This window comes from Bufo bufo, chromosome 6 (assembly GCF_905171765.1).
Source record: "Bufo bufo chromosome 6, aBufBuf1.1, whole genome shotgun sequence".
Lineage (NCBI taxonomy): Eukaryota > Metazoa > Chordata > Amphibia > Anura > Bufonidae > Bufo > Bufo bufo.
The window spans coordinates 78,931,081-78,946,090 of NC_053394.1; the positions used below are offsets into that span (position 1 = coordinate 78,931,081).

The following is a 15,010-nucleotide window of genomic DNA, read 5'->3' on the forward strand; positions in this document are numbered from 1 at the left end:
AACCTGAGCAATATGGAAGTGATTTGCATACAAATAAGACGAACGTGTTATTGAATGTGCTTTGAAGAAAGCCTCACATGAACCCCATACTGTTTCCATTATGCTAAGTCAACCACATATTTTTTTTTTCATGGAACTGTGGCTTTAATTAAAAAAACAAAAAACAAAATGTAGTTCTAAATGTATGTTCTAAAACTGAATTTAAAATTAATTACGGTACAGTGTACAGAATTGTGTAAAAACTGAAAACGACACCTGAGATCATAATCCACCCCAGCAGAGGGGGTAACAAACAATTAAAGGGCAGATCTGTACCTATGACACCGGCTGACCTGTTACATGTGCGCTTGGCAGCTGAAGGCATCTGTGTTGGTCCCATGTTTATATCTGCTCACATTGCTGAGAAAAATGATGTTTTAATATATGCAAATGAGCCTCTAGGAGCAATAGGGGCGTTGCCGTTACACCTAGAGGCTCAGCTCTCTCTGCAACTGCCGTGCTGCCTGCAATATGATTAAGATGACTGGGCAGTTTTAATGTAATCACTCCTGGCCCTGTCAAAGTTCAGAGGGTGCGGCAGTTGCAGAGAGAGCTGAGCATCTAGGAGTAATGGTAACACCCCCATTGCTCCTAGAGGCTCATTTGCATATAATAAAACCTAATTTTGTCCACCTTCCGCACGTCCGTTCTGCAGCCTCACAAAAAAGTTAGAACATGTCCTATTCTTGTCCATTTCTACAGAAAAAATAAATGGCCATTCACTCGGCCAGGATCTGCGTTTTGCAGACCGCAAAACACATAGCTGTGTGCATGAGCCCCAAGGTCTCAAACATGACTGTATTTTGTACCTGTGCCCAATCCAAATTTTTTGAGGATTGCAAACGGACACATTCATTTCCATTGGTCTATAAAAATAAAAATAAAAAAATAAACGGATGTCATCTGTGGGCTGTCCGCATCCATGTGTCCGTTCCACAGAAGGATAAAACATGTCCTATTCTTGGCCACAAAATGCGGACCACAAGCCCACCGAAGTCAACGGTTAAAAAAAGAGAAGGACACTAAACCGCAAAACGGCTATGGTCGTGTGCATGAGGCCTAAGGGTGCATTCACATGACCGTATGTATTATGCAATCCGCAAAAAATACGGATGACCTCCGTGTGACGTCCTTGTTGCATCAGTTTTTTTTTTTTTGTTTTTTTGCGGATCCATTGTAATAATGCCTATTCTTTTCTGCAAAACAGAGAAGAATACGACATGTTCTTTTTTGCGGAACGGACATACAGATGTGGACAGTAAACAGTGTTCTGTCAATTAGAAACGAATGGGCCTGTGTGCGATCCGCAAAAATGTGGACCAAAAATACGGGCTTAAAGTTGATGACAGGTTCCCTTTTAAAGGTGGGTTACTTTAAATAAAAAAATATAAATCCACCCTTATACGCATTTGTTTTCTTTTAATCCCCTGCGGCCTGTACAGATGGCTCCAGCTTTCTTCCAGCTATAGTGGGAGACCGGGATGGAGTACGTCGACTGTTCCGAATTTGTGAATGAGAGCAAGTATTACAGATGGGAAGCCGCCAGCCCCGGAGTGTAGAACATGAATCACACAAACCCACACACCAGCAGCCATCAGCGCCGCCGATTGTACAGAAAGACTACCCTCCGCTTTCACAGCTACTGGAAAACATCACAGGGACTTGGATTTAAAGGAAAGTAAAAAAAAAAGGACTTCAGAGTAAACAGGTTTTTTTTTTACTCTTCACCCACTTGCCCCTTTTGTAATAAGAAAGGTTAATGCGGAGAAGGAGAAAACGTTAAATATCCACGTGGCAAGGCCGCACACGTACGTGTTTTCAGTGTCGTTCTATTAAGAGTCAGGCATATTCCCCCAGACACCTTGGAGCTGCTGAATCAGGACTTGTACGACTCAAGCAGAAAGAGATTAGCTAGCACGGAGCCGGATACTGCTGCCATCTGCACGCAGCACTGTCCAGAAGGCGTTCCTGCAGCCCATATCTACAATTAGGTTTCCGACTTTTAATAATCATTTGCTATTGGAGTTTTGATCATAGAAGTCAATAATTAATAATGACAGGCCTCCTATTAAAGGGGTTATCCAAGATAGAAGTCCTAGCACCCCCACCGATCTGCTGTTTCGGGAAGCTGCTGCGGTGGCCTCCCGGGCACTTACCATGCACCGCCCTGTACAACTCCTTTAAGATGCTTTCACATAGCCCTTTGTCATGTTTCTGCCAGATGTCTATAGTGAAATATTATATAGGGCCCTTTTTGGGCTTATTTGCAAGAGAAAAAAAAAATATGTGACTTTATTTTTACACCACTTGCTCCAGTTTTGAAAAGCTGGTTAAGTGGGCATGGTTAGCTATGCCAATTCCTTTCACTCCAGATTTATTACTGTGCAACTTTTATTTATTTATTTTAAAAAAAATTGCAAACTTGCTTCAGTGGATTGGAGTAAAAATTGAAGTAGCAGTTCTGGACAAAAATGTTATGTTATGTCTAAAGATCCACCAAATTTTAACAACATGGGGGTGTCTGCATTGGCGCTCTTAGCGCCAAATTTATAAAAACTGGTGTAAAGTAGAACTGGCTTAGTTGCCCATAGCAACCAATCGGATTCCTCCATTTAGGGCTCCTTAGGGAAATGAATGGGTTATTCCAACTGGTTGCTATGGGCGACTAAGCCAGTTTTCCTTTACACCACTTTTGATAAATTTGGTGCTAAGAGCGACAAGGCAGACTTCCCCATGTTGTTTTTAGATACTATTTAAAATCCTGTGGAAAAAGCGTGTATGGCCAAAAGTGTTGGCACCCCTGATATTTTTCCAGAAATTCAGGATTACACTTACCGGTAATCGTTTTTCCATGAGCCCATGACAGCACCCTTGAGAGACCGCCACCATCCAGGACAGGAAACACAATCTTTCGTGGAGAGCTCTTAAGGAGGGTCTCTGCCCCTATACCACCAGTTAATTGCAAGAACTTGTCCTAAAACACATCTAAGAAGCCCTACAAATTTGTTCTAGAGATGCATAAGCCCTCTCTGCCCAAGAAGTAGAAATGGATCTAGTTGAGTGAGCACCAAATCCCAACGGGGGAGTTTCCCCGCTGAGGAATAGGCTAAAGCGATAGCCCCCACTATCCATCTGGATAGATTTCTAGAATAAACTTTATTACCTTTGTTTCTTTCACCAAACTGTACAAAAAGTCTAGAGGATTTCCTCCATTGACTTTCAGATATTCAGACAGGAATCTTTTAATGTCTAGACAATGGAGCCTCCTCTCTTCCTCGTTCTTTGGAGATTGACACAAGGATGGAAGAACAATGTCTTGAGTACTATGAAACAGGGAGACCACTTTAGGTAGAAAAGAAAGGATCTGGTTTAATGAGCACTCTGTCCTCCAGGATGTTAGTATAAGGAGGAGAGGCTGAAAAAGCAGAAATCTCACCCACATGCCTGGCAGAGGTGATAGCCACCAGAAAAGCAGTTTTGAAAGACAAAGTTTTAATAGATAAATCCTGCAGAGGTTCGAAAGGAGGCTCCATCATTCTAGACAAAACTAGATTAAGATCCCACGGGAAACGGAAGATCTGATCACAGGCTTAATCCTACTAACTGCATTAAAGAACCTCCTAATCCACAGGTAATTGGGAATAGGAAAATCAAAGAAAGCACTAAGGGCAGAAACTTGAACGTTACGGGTGCCAAGTCTTATGTTCTTATCAAGACCCTTTTGTAAAATAAAAAAATAAAAATTCTGGACATAGGAGGAGAACTCAAGGGATCTACCGGGAATTTAGAAATATTTAAGAAGGTCTTCCATACTCTGAGGTAAATAGTAGAGGTTACTTCTTTCCTACATGATAAAGGGGTAGATATAACATCCTTAGATAGACCCCCTACGCTCTAGGACAGGGCTCGACAAATCCCAGGCGCCAGGTCGCCATGGCGACCAGGAATTTAGTCCTGGCGCTTGGGTATTTGTCAGCCCGTTTTCAAAGGTGCCCGGGCGATGGGTGAGGAGCTGCCGTTCTGTCCGGAGGCAGCACCGTGTGAAACAGCTCCGTCACAGCACACAATAGCAGAGACGCTGGCAGCAGGGAGGGGAGGGACTCGGGAGGAGTGTAATCTGATCCTAGAGTGGAAGCTGCTTCTGCCAGCCCCTCCCCTCCCCGTCCACCAACCAATCAGAGCTCAGGCACTGCAAGCACTAGCAGCTCTGAGCCCGAGTCACTGACACAAGTACAGGAGGAGTCTAAGTAAGAAAGAATCGAATGAGTCACAGGTTAAAAGAATCTAAAGATCCGATTAGTTAGTGACTCATTCGATTCTTTGAGTTAAAAGAACAGTCAGTCAGACTCTAGAACAGGTTACACTGAGGCTGATGCTTTTGCAGTAGTGATAAGATTAGGGACAGGAGCAGAGAGATTAGAGAAGTGACAGGACACAGTTTAGATTACAGTTTGAATTAACCCTTTAGGATCAAATTGGCTTCTCAAGGAGATGTATATGTTAAAGGCATCCCTTCTTCTGTCTCATTCAGTAGCTATAGAACTAAGGGTACTTTCACACTTGCGGCAGGATGGATCTGGCAGGCTGTTCACCCTGTCAGATCCGTCCTTCCGCTGTTTCGCCGGACCGCAGCTCTGTCCCCATTGACTATAATGGGGGCAGAGCTCTGGCGCAGCACGGCAGTGCATGGTTAAAGGCCGCCGGACTAAAAGTCCTGCATGTCCAACTTTTTAGTCCGGCGGCCTCTCACCGCGAACTGCCATGCTGCGCCGGAGCTGCACCCCCGTCCCCATTATAGTCAATAGGGTCTGGGGATGGAGCGGCAGTATATGTAACATGGTATACAGCATTATTGGGGGGGCTCTATGGAGAAGTGGGGGGGGGCACTATGGGGGCACCTATTAGGGGCTTTATGATGCGGCTCCGCCTGGCTCCTAACTTTTTTGGCTGGCTCCTAGATTCCAAGGAAATTTGTCAAGCCCTGCTCTAGGATTTCCCCTTCAAATACCAGGCTGTTAGATGAAGGTTTTGAATCCAGGGATCTGCAAGAGATAGTTTCCTCAACCAAGTGAACCAAGTTCTCCTTGGCCAGAAAGGGGCGATTAGAATGAGCCTCGTCTGTTCCTGCCTCAGCTTCTGTAATACCCTCGGAAGAAGTCTTAGAGGAGGAAAGGCATACAGAAGCTGATCCGGCCATGGAAGGGAGAAGGCGTCTATCCCTGACGGAAAATCTTTCGGATTTAGAGAAAAGAGTAGGTTGCATTTTTTGTTCTGTCTGGTTGCAAAAAGGTCTACTTGAGGTTGGCCCCAAAGTTGAACTATCTGACTGAAGACTTCTTGGTTTAAACATTATTCTCCCTGATCCAAATGGTTTCTGCTTAGATAATCCGCCACCTTGTTTTCTGTTCCCTTTAAGCGTACTGCCTAGATGAAAGTAACGTAAGGAATGATTAGAGAAAAAATGTCTGCGGCTAAGGACATAAGATTTTCTGACCTTGTCCCTCCTTGCCCGTTTAGGTAGGATACCACCGCAGCGCTGTCTGAAAAGTTTTTTACTCCCTTTCCTCGTATTTTGGGTAGGAATTCTCTTAAGGCCAACAGAACCGCTCTCAACTCCCTCATATTCTGGGAATCCTGACTCTCTGTCGAACTCCACACTCCCTGCAGAACCCCCCACCGGGTCGGACTGGCATCCGTGGTGATGCTTATTTGCTCCTGTAGATCCCAAGGGAGGCCCTGAGTTAGATTTGTAGGTTCCAGCCACCAGGTTAAGGATTGTATCACCTGAGGGGTGAGAGGAAGTGGGGCATCCAATGGGGATAATTATCTTTTAGAATCTGACTTTGAAGCGTCATGGAGTGAAACAGGGCCCAATTGACAGCAGGTATCGTGGAGGTCATTCTGCCCAATACTGCCATCCCTTGCATGATGGTTCGATTTTTTTGAGGCTACCAGGGACCACAAATCATCTCTTATTTGGGATATCTTGCGCTGAGGGAGGATGCAATGTAGCTTCACAGAATCCAGAATCAGTCCTAGAAACACATTTTTGGGAAGGGGTCAGGTTTGACTTTTCCCAGTTTATCTGCCACCCTAGCTTTGCTAGAATTTTTATTACTTCTGGAAGACGTGAGGTTAGAAGGTCTCCGGATTCTGCCACCACTAGAAGATCGTCCAAATAAGGAATAACCAGAATGTCTCTTTCCCTTATGTGGGCCATAACTTCTGCCATCAGTTTCGTAAAGAGCCTGGGGGCCTGAGATATTCCAAACGGAAGTGCTCTGTATTGTAAATGATGAACTTGGCCTTCCATAAACACTGCCACTCTGAGATATTTTTGAAAATCTGCAAGAATTAGGATGTGATAACAGGCATTCTTTATGTCTATGGTAGCACAGTCTTTGAAGAGATGTTTTATTGCAGACTGTACGGATTCCATTCTGAATTTTTTGTATTTTAGGTACTGATTTAAGTCTCTCAGGTTTATAATCATTCTCAATGATCAGTCTGGCTTGGGTCCGAGAAAAAAGGGACGAATAAAAACCCCTCCCCTTCTCTGAGTCTGGAACAGGAACAAGAACCTTTTTCTTTAAAAAGGGAAAAAACTTCTTGTTTTAGTGCTAAGTCTCTTCCAGCATTTGGAACCAAATTTGTAAATTTTTAAATCTTTCCGGTGGGGAAGAGAAACTATAGAGGGAACCAGTCTTTTATAATACAAATAATCCAAGGGCTTGCCGAGATTTTTTCCCAAGCCCGAGAAAAGAGAGTAAGTCTTCCCCCCATGGGACAGTAACCGTCAATGTGGACCAGCCTTGCGCCCTGAAGTGGACTGGGTATTAAAGAGGAATCCCTTATCCTTTCTACCTCTGTTTTCTTTGCAATTATTCTGCTTTTTGTGTGTTATATTGAAAATATTTCGGTTTCTGTGAAAAATCTTTTGTCTTTTGGGGGGGGTCTGGAAACAGGAAAGCTTTTTTGTTGTCAGAACCCTTTTCTAAAAGGTCGTCCAAACCAACCCAAAAAAGGAAATCTCCCTGGCATGGAATAGAGCAAAGTTTATTTTTTGAAGCCGTGTCACCAGACCAACCCTTAAAGGGGTTATCCCATGTTTTGAAGTATGCTTAAAGAGGACCTTTCACCAGAATAACATCTAAACTAACTATACAGACATGTAGAGCGGCGCCCAGGGATCCCCCTGCACTTACTGTTATACCTGGGCGCCGCTCTGTTCGCCCGGTATAGCCTCCGGTATCTTTATAGTTAGGCTCCACATTTTATTCTGGTGAAAGGTCCTCTTTAATTGTGTTGTTTATGCCACCACCAGCAACTTAACAAATACATGTTGTTAGCAATTCCTCTTCCTTTCCTATATTTGACCTTCTTTTCCAGCCTTATTTACTTATGGATGTTATTACTTATGGCCACCCCAGAGATACCGGCGCAGTAGCCGCGCTTGCGCGCTATCCTCCTGTTTTTTTATTGTATACAGCCCCACAGGCTTGCGCATTCTCGCGCATGCACGATCAATTCCTTTTCTCTGTCTTTTTTTTTTATTTATTTTTTATACACAGTGAAAAGTTGAAATAGGGCCACCAAGGTGATATTAATCACCACAATCCAATACTCCAAAAAAATATATACGACAGTTAGCCTTTAAGCCAAATGGCCCTCCTAGCAGAATTAGATAGAGCTGCTAACCTGGCATTTAATCTTAATGCATCTGCAGAAGCATCCGAAATAAAGTCCACCGCTTTAAAGATGGTAGGAAACACCCCTAGCAACTGGTCTTTTGAGGTTTTATTCTGGATATGGGATTCTAACTCCATAACTTTAAAGGGAACCTGTCACCGGGATTTTGTGTATAGAGCTGAGGACATGGGTTGCTAGATGGCCGCTAGCACATCCGCAATACCCAGACCCCATAGCTCTGTGTGCTTTTATTGTGTAAAAAAAAACGATTTAATACATATGCAAATTAACCTGAGATGAATTAGAGCTTGAAAATATGACTCTTCTCTGGTTACACAAGTAAGATATGACTCTTATGTTAATTTGCATATGTATCAAATCGTTTGTTTTTTTTACACACAATAAAAGCACACAGAGCTATGGGGACTGGGTATTGCGGATGTGCTAGCAGCCATCTAGCAACCCATGTCCTCAGCTCTATACCCAAAATCCCGGTGACAGGTTCCCTTTAAAGACCTGGCAGTAGAGGTAGTGGAAATATTTGGTTTAAATGCCTGCATAGAGGCCTCCCATACTTTTTTAAGGTATACTTCTGCCCGTCTATCCATCGGATCTTTCAAGGCACCGAGGTCCTCAAAAGGCAAAGCAGACCTTTTAAAAATCTTGTCAATTGGAGCATCCAATTTAGGAGGCCTATCCCAGTAGGAGGACTCGCCCTCATCAAAAGGATATTTTCTTTTAACATTTCTAGGGATAAAAAAAACTTCTTGTCAGGTTTTTTCCACTCTTTCTGAATTAAATATTTTATATTTTCATTTAACGGAAAGACTCTTGATCTTTTGTGCCCCAGGTCACCAAACATTATATCTTGAAAAGATTTTTGTTCCCTAGATTAATCCACCTTCATAGTGGCTTTAATAGCCTTGAGCAAGAATACGTATCCTCAGGGGAAAATAAAGGTCTACCCGTGGTTTCTTCATCTAAGGAAGAGCTTCAATCTTCTAGAATTTCTGCTTGCTCATTTTTGTCTGAAGACTCCGAATCGGATACTACCGTATATTAGAGTGACCCTGCTTGCCCGAGGCTAAGGAAGGGAGGCACTTTTTAAACATTTTCATTCAATCAGAAACTTCAGATTTGGCAATATCTTTGATACTCTGAAGTAGTGATGGGGATTCCTCCTCTATCACCTTGTTCACACAATGCTGACATAACAGCTTAGACCAGGAAGGAGCTAGTTTTTTCTTGCATACAGCAGACTCTCTTCCTATAGATTTAGTGGTAGCTTTCCTAGGGCCCTCTTTGAGATTCTAAAGTAAAATAAAAGAATAAGCCCCTATTAGACACTGAAGGGATAAATAAAAGGTGGGGATGGATTACCTTACCCCACCAGGAATACCGGTCTGGCGTCATGGCGCTCCTGGACATCAGCACGCTGACTACCCTCTTCCTCCATGGTACCAGACAGGTATAGAGAGTTTTCCATAAGTGGATCCACAGATGCTTGCAGGCTGGCTGGGATCCTTCTGACCGTGCGCTGAAGTGTTTAAATACCCTAGGTCGGGTACCTGCCGGCGTTCCCATGCGGCCCTTGCAGCAGGGGATGTCCATAGGACAGGAAACAGGAACTGGTGGTATAGGGGTAGAACCCCTCCTTAAGAGCTCTCCACGAAAGTTCCTGTTTCCTGTCCTGGCTGGGGGGGGGCTCTCAAAGGTGCCGTCATTGGCGTAAGGTAAAATAATTTCTCCCAGAAAATTATTGCAATTACACTTAAACATATGGTTTATTTCCTTTGTGTGTATTGGAACAGCACAAAAACAGAAGAAAAAGCCAAAAATGATATAATTTCACAAAAATCTCCATAGGCCAGACAAATTTACTGGCACCCTCAACTTAATATTTAGTTGCACACCCTTTAGAAGAAATAACTGAAATCAGTCACTTCCTATAACCATCAACAAGCTTCTTACACCTCTCAACTGGAATTTTGGACCACTCTTCTTTTGCAAACTGCTCCAGTTCTCTCATATTTGAAGGGTCCCTTCTCCCAACAGCAATTTAAAAATCTCTCTCTACAGGTGTTCAATGGGATTTAGATCCGGACTCATTTCTGGCCACTTCAGAACTCTCTAGCGCTTTGTTCCCATCCATTTCTGGATGCTACTTGAAGTATGTTTGGGGTCACTGTCCTGCTGAAAGAACAATGACCTAGGACGCAAACACAGCTTTCTGACACTGGGCCCTAGATTGCGACCCAGAATCCTTTGGTAATCTTCAGATTTCATGATGTATTGCACACAGTCAAGGCATCCAGTGCCAGAGGCAGCAAAACAACCCCAAAACATCTTTGAACCTCAACCATATTTGACTGTAGGTACAGTGTTCTTTTCTTTGTAGAATAATGTGCTTTACGAAAAAGAATTTCCCAAAAAGAAAAAACGATTAAGAAAAATATGATCTCAGTATCAGGAAGAGGATGGTAGGGTAAAACTTTCCCCGTTTTACCCTAAATATTTCTCAGCCCAGGATCACCCCCTGATGGTGGAGGATCCCTGTCCTCGTTCCTAGAACCTGGAAATTCCCTATCCAGACCCTACCTTAATATATCCAATGGTCATAGAACATACAAGTACGAGATAGTTATAGTCTCTTATTAGATATAAGAAAATATGTAGAATTAAACAAAACGTAAATAAAGTCATCACAACACGTTTCACCTCCACCTTGAGGTTCATCAGGGGGTTATGAAAAAAAATTATATATAGTAAAAGACATGTAGGGATGAAAAAACTTTATGAGCAACAAGATATATATGGATAATACTTAGCTCCCGAACCGGTAGTGGGGTAGGGTATACATCCCGATAGAGAAAAACTCAGCCAAGGATGACTGACTGGGGAACCCACACGGCGTGTCCGGCAGATGTAGAGCTAATGCTAAGAAGGATTTTGGCTTACTCGCGTACATTTTGGCAAACTGCAGTCTAGCTATTTTATGTCTCTGTGTCAGCAGTGGGGTCCTCCTGGGTCTCCTGCCATAGTGTCCCATTTCATTCAAAATTAGACGGATAGTTCACGCTAACACGATGCACCCTGAGCCTGCAGGACAACTTGAATTTCTTTGGAACTTGATTGGGGCTGTTTACCCACCATCCAGACTATCCTGCTTTGCAACCTTTCATCAATTTTTCTCTTCCGTCCACGTCCAGGGAGATTAGCTACAGTGCCATGGGTTGTAAACTTCTTGATTATGTTGTGCACCGTGGACAAGGGAACATCAAGCTCTCTGGAGATGGACTTGTAACCTTTAGATTGTTGATATTTTTTCCACAATTTTGGTTCTCAAGTCCCATGGTTAGTGTGGTGCACACAGACACACAATGAATGCAAAGATTGAGTCAACTTCTCCCTTTTATCTGGTTTCAGGTGTGATTTTTATATTGCCCTCACCTGTTACTTGCCACAGGTGAGTTTGAACAAGCATCACTTGCGATAAAAAAAAGTTGTTTACCCACAACTTTGAAAAAGGTGCCAACAATTTTGTCCAGCCTATTTTTGGAGTTCTGTGTGAAATGATGTCCAATTTACCTTTTTTTCCTCAGTTTTTTGTGTTGTTTCAATACACACAAAGGAAATAAACATGTGTATAACAAAACATGTGTAATTGCAATCATTTTCTGGGAGAAATACTTAAATTTTCTGGAAAAATTTCAGGGGTGCCAACAATTTTGGCCATGACTGGAAGTGACACAAGCCCTATTTGCAGCTTCTGATTGTGGTTCCAGATTAGTAAAAGTGTGGCACAAACAGGGGAGGTGAAAAATAAAGTAACCATTACTTACGCTAAGTTCACACTAGCGTTAGGAGATCCGGCAGTCTGTTTCAACATAAATGCTGGCTAACGGCCAGACAAAAACATCACATACAGTGGTATCTGTCATGCCAAAACCCAAGAACCGCTAGATCCCCCATTAACTATAGTGGGATCTGGTAGTTCCCGGCGTTATCCTGCTGAATATGGTGAACTTCAACAGGTTGTTCCTCTGCCGGAACAGCCTGCCGGATTTTGCACACAGATGTGAACATAGGGTTGGGCAATATACCGGTGTTAACGATATACCGCGGTAGTAAGAAACAGCGATATGGCGAAATCACTGTTCCTTAATTACCGCGGTATATTAGTGACGTCATAGAAGCAATCGCACTTGCACTGACCGCTTCTAAAACGTCTGCGTTCGGCTGCCTGTGCACATTGCTTGCCAGTTCTCACTGCAACCGCCCCCTCCTCGTTCCTACTGTACCTGGACTTCACCCACCGACCCGAGAACTGGCACTCATAGGCCACGCTACGGCCACCCTGAAGGCCCAAACTTTAGCAGCCAATGAGAGAGGAGAAAAGACAACGGCATCCTCACAGGCCAGCTGCGAGCCAGGCCTGTACCATTGTCCACAGCGGGGAAAACAAATGCGGATTAGGGTAATGAATAAACATGTCTACTAGGTAATACCATCTCCTATCCTATTTTACCATCTATTGGCAGGCTCATCGGTATTTGCAGGAGCCCCTGCATAAGGCAGTGCCAGCTCTAGCGTTGAGAAATAGCACCCAAAACAGAAATATACCACTTTACCATTTACTGCCCCCCATATACACATGAACCCCCGACTCCTCCCCATATACAGTGTACAGCACCCGGCCACCCCTGTATACAGTGTACTTTGTACAGTGCACATAGATGGGGATATACTATACCCAAGGGGAATATACAGGTCATGAGTCTCACCAGTATAAGCCCCATACAGTATAATGTCTCTTTGTGGCCCCCATACAAAACATCATCTCCTTGTGGCCCCCATACAGTATAATATCTCCTTGTGGCCCCCATACTGTATAACGTCTCCTTGTGGCCCCCATACTGTATAACGTCTCCTTGTGGTTGCCCCCATACAGTATAATGTCTCCTTGTTTTTTTTCTTTTAAACGGGTATTTATCGCGATATATATCGTTATCGCGATACATTTCTTAATATCGTTATCGTCTGAATATTTTCGATATCGCCCAACCCTAACAGTGAACATTCCCTCAACTGTGAAATCGCCCCCTGCTCCAGTGGCGCTCTTCTAGTCATCAGCGCAACTGACAGATTCATCTAATAGCAGTCCTCAAAAGGTGCAACGTCGAGGGCAGAGACTGGCTGCAGCGGTCGTGTGTCTGGATAGGAAAAGCAGGTGATTCAACAGGTAACCCCATAAAAAAAAAAAAAAAAAGAGGATAGTTGAAAGGTATATGAGCACCTCAATGCCCTAACATGCTATGCAACATGGGCATAGCTATAGGGGTGCAGAGGTAGCAGTCTGTACCGAGCCCAGGACCCTGAGGGGGCCCCAGACCCTTGTGGCGCATAAAAAGACACCAGTATTATAGAAAGTGCATACTGGTCAAGTTACACCTCTGGCTGGAGGGAAGGGGTTAGGTCAAGAATTTGGCATGGGGAAGGGGTTCCGTTTAAATTTTTGCCTAAGGAGTCGGTGCCCCTGGCCACAAAGCACTGAGAGAAGGGGGGCACAAGCTGAACTCTTACACCAGGGCCCTTGAGCCTTTAGCTACGCCCCTGCAATGCAATGTACTTTTGGTAAATGGCCCAGGAAAGCACATATGACGACTGTATCTATAGGGCCTTTAGACCCTGCAGATGGCCAAAAAAATAAAACAAAAACACCTGCTCCTCTCCTCCTAAACGGCTGTATGGGAATTGCTCACACGACAACATATGTGGAGTTCCACTTAAAAACAACTGTCATTAGTTCTTAACGCAAAAAAAATAAAATAAAAAAAATAAAAAAAAAGGAACAAATTCATGCAGATTGGCTTTATCACAGCTCTATTCATCCGGCAGTTTCCCGCCATGGTGTATGCTGTCGTTTTTGTGGAAGCAGCTGCGTATATAAACACTTTCATTTACCATTTTTGCTGTTGGGTATAACAAGCTGCGTAGGTGAGCATCTGTTCCCAGCGGCTTCCTTCTTTTGGTTGATGGTCGAAATGAAACTGCTGAACGTTGAGAACTGACCCTTCGCTGCTCTCTCCATCCCCTGTAATTAAAGGAAGCAATTAGTGCAAAATATACTGAACGGCAAATGAACTGCGCGGTGCTATTACAATAAAACAGACACTTCCACATGGCGGATTTTGAATAGACTGATGTAACTGCACAAAGGCATAGTAATGCTGGGATTAAACCAGGAATGGGCAGCCCCCGCCGACAGAGGGGTGCGGACACTTTTGTTACTACCAGATCGATGGAATGTTGATATCTGTCACATGGCTGTGAAAGAACACGGTAAGGGCGCCTTCACGCGCAGCAGATTTTGTGGCAGAAGATTCCACGACTGAAAATCAGTTCCATTCACCTTAATGCGGCTTGCAGAAATCCATGTGCTTGCTGCCCCATTCAAATGAATGGAACCGATTTTCAGTCGTGGAATTTTCTGACGCGTCTGAAGGCGCCATAAGGCCTCTTTCACACGAGCGTGACGGATTGGCTCCGGATGCATTCAGTGAAATTCGCACCAAGTTCAGTCAGTTTTGTCTGCGATTGTGTTCAGTTTTTTCTGCGCGAGTGCAATGCCGGATCCGGCATTCAGGCAAGTGTTCAGGATTTTTTGCCCGAGAGAAAAATGCAGCATGCTGCGGTATTTTCTCCGTCCAAAAACCGTACAGTGACTGAACTGAAGACATCCTGAACGGATTGCTCTCCATTCAGAATGCATTAGGATAAAACTGATCAGTTTTTTTCCGGTATTGAGCCACTAGTACGGAAAAGAAAAACGCTACTGTGAAACGTGTACTAGATGATGTCTGAGTTCCATAATTTTAAAAAAAATTTTTTTTTTTTTTTTTTTTTTTTTAAGAGGATAGCCCCTTAAAACAAGACTCTATTGAAGCTACTCCACCAGGGGGTTAATAACTGAATTGTTGTAAATGGCCGAGCTCTCGTGTACATTTTTTTCTGCTTCAATAACACCTCACAGTGGGCATTTTAGACCTCAACCTACGGTGTATCATTGCTGGTGGCTAACATTTGGAAATTTTGAATTAACTAGTAGACAGGACTAAGATTTGTCCAAGCCTAACTTTAGACAGCTTTGATTACCATGTACTGTATGTAAAATGCTGAACAATACAATGTTATTTGTGATTTATGTGCTTTGCAATCATGTATGTTAAATGAGACAGTACAAAAGTTCTCCGGTGTTCAGATCTGGCCATGTGCCATCCAA

General features: G+C 43.5%; 1 protein-coding gene across 1 annotated transcript in view; it reads right to left on the minus strand.

The window, feature by feature from the left end:
* Window positions 1–15,010, minus strand: part of HECTD2 (HECT domain E3 ubiquitin protein ligase 2) — a 115,883-nt gene that overhangs the window by 83,968 nt on the left and 16,905 nt on the right. The window contains exon 2 of the mRNA XM_040439066.1: window positions 13,693–13,822. Within this exon, the coding sequence (XP_040295000.1) occupies window positions 13,693–13,822 (130 nt within the window). The remainder of the gene's footprint in view (window positions 1–13,692; window positions 13,823–15,010) is intronic.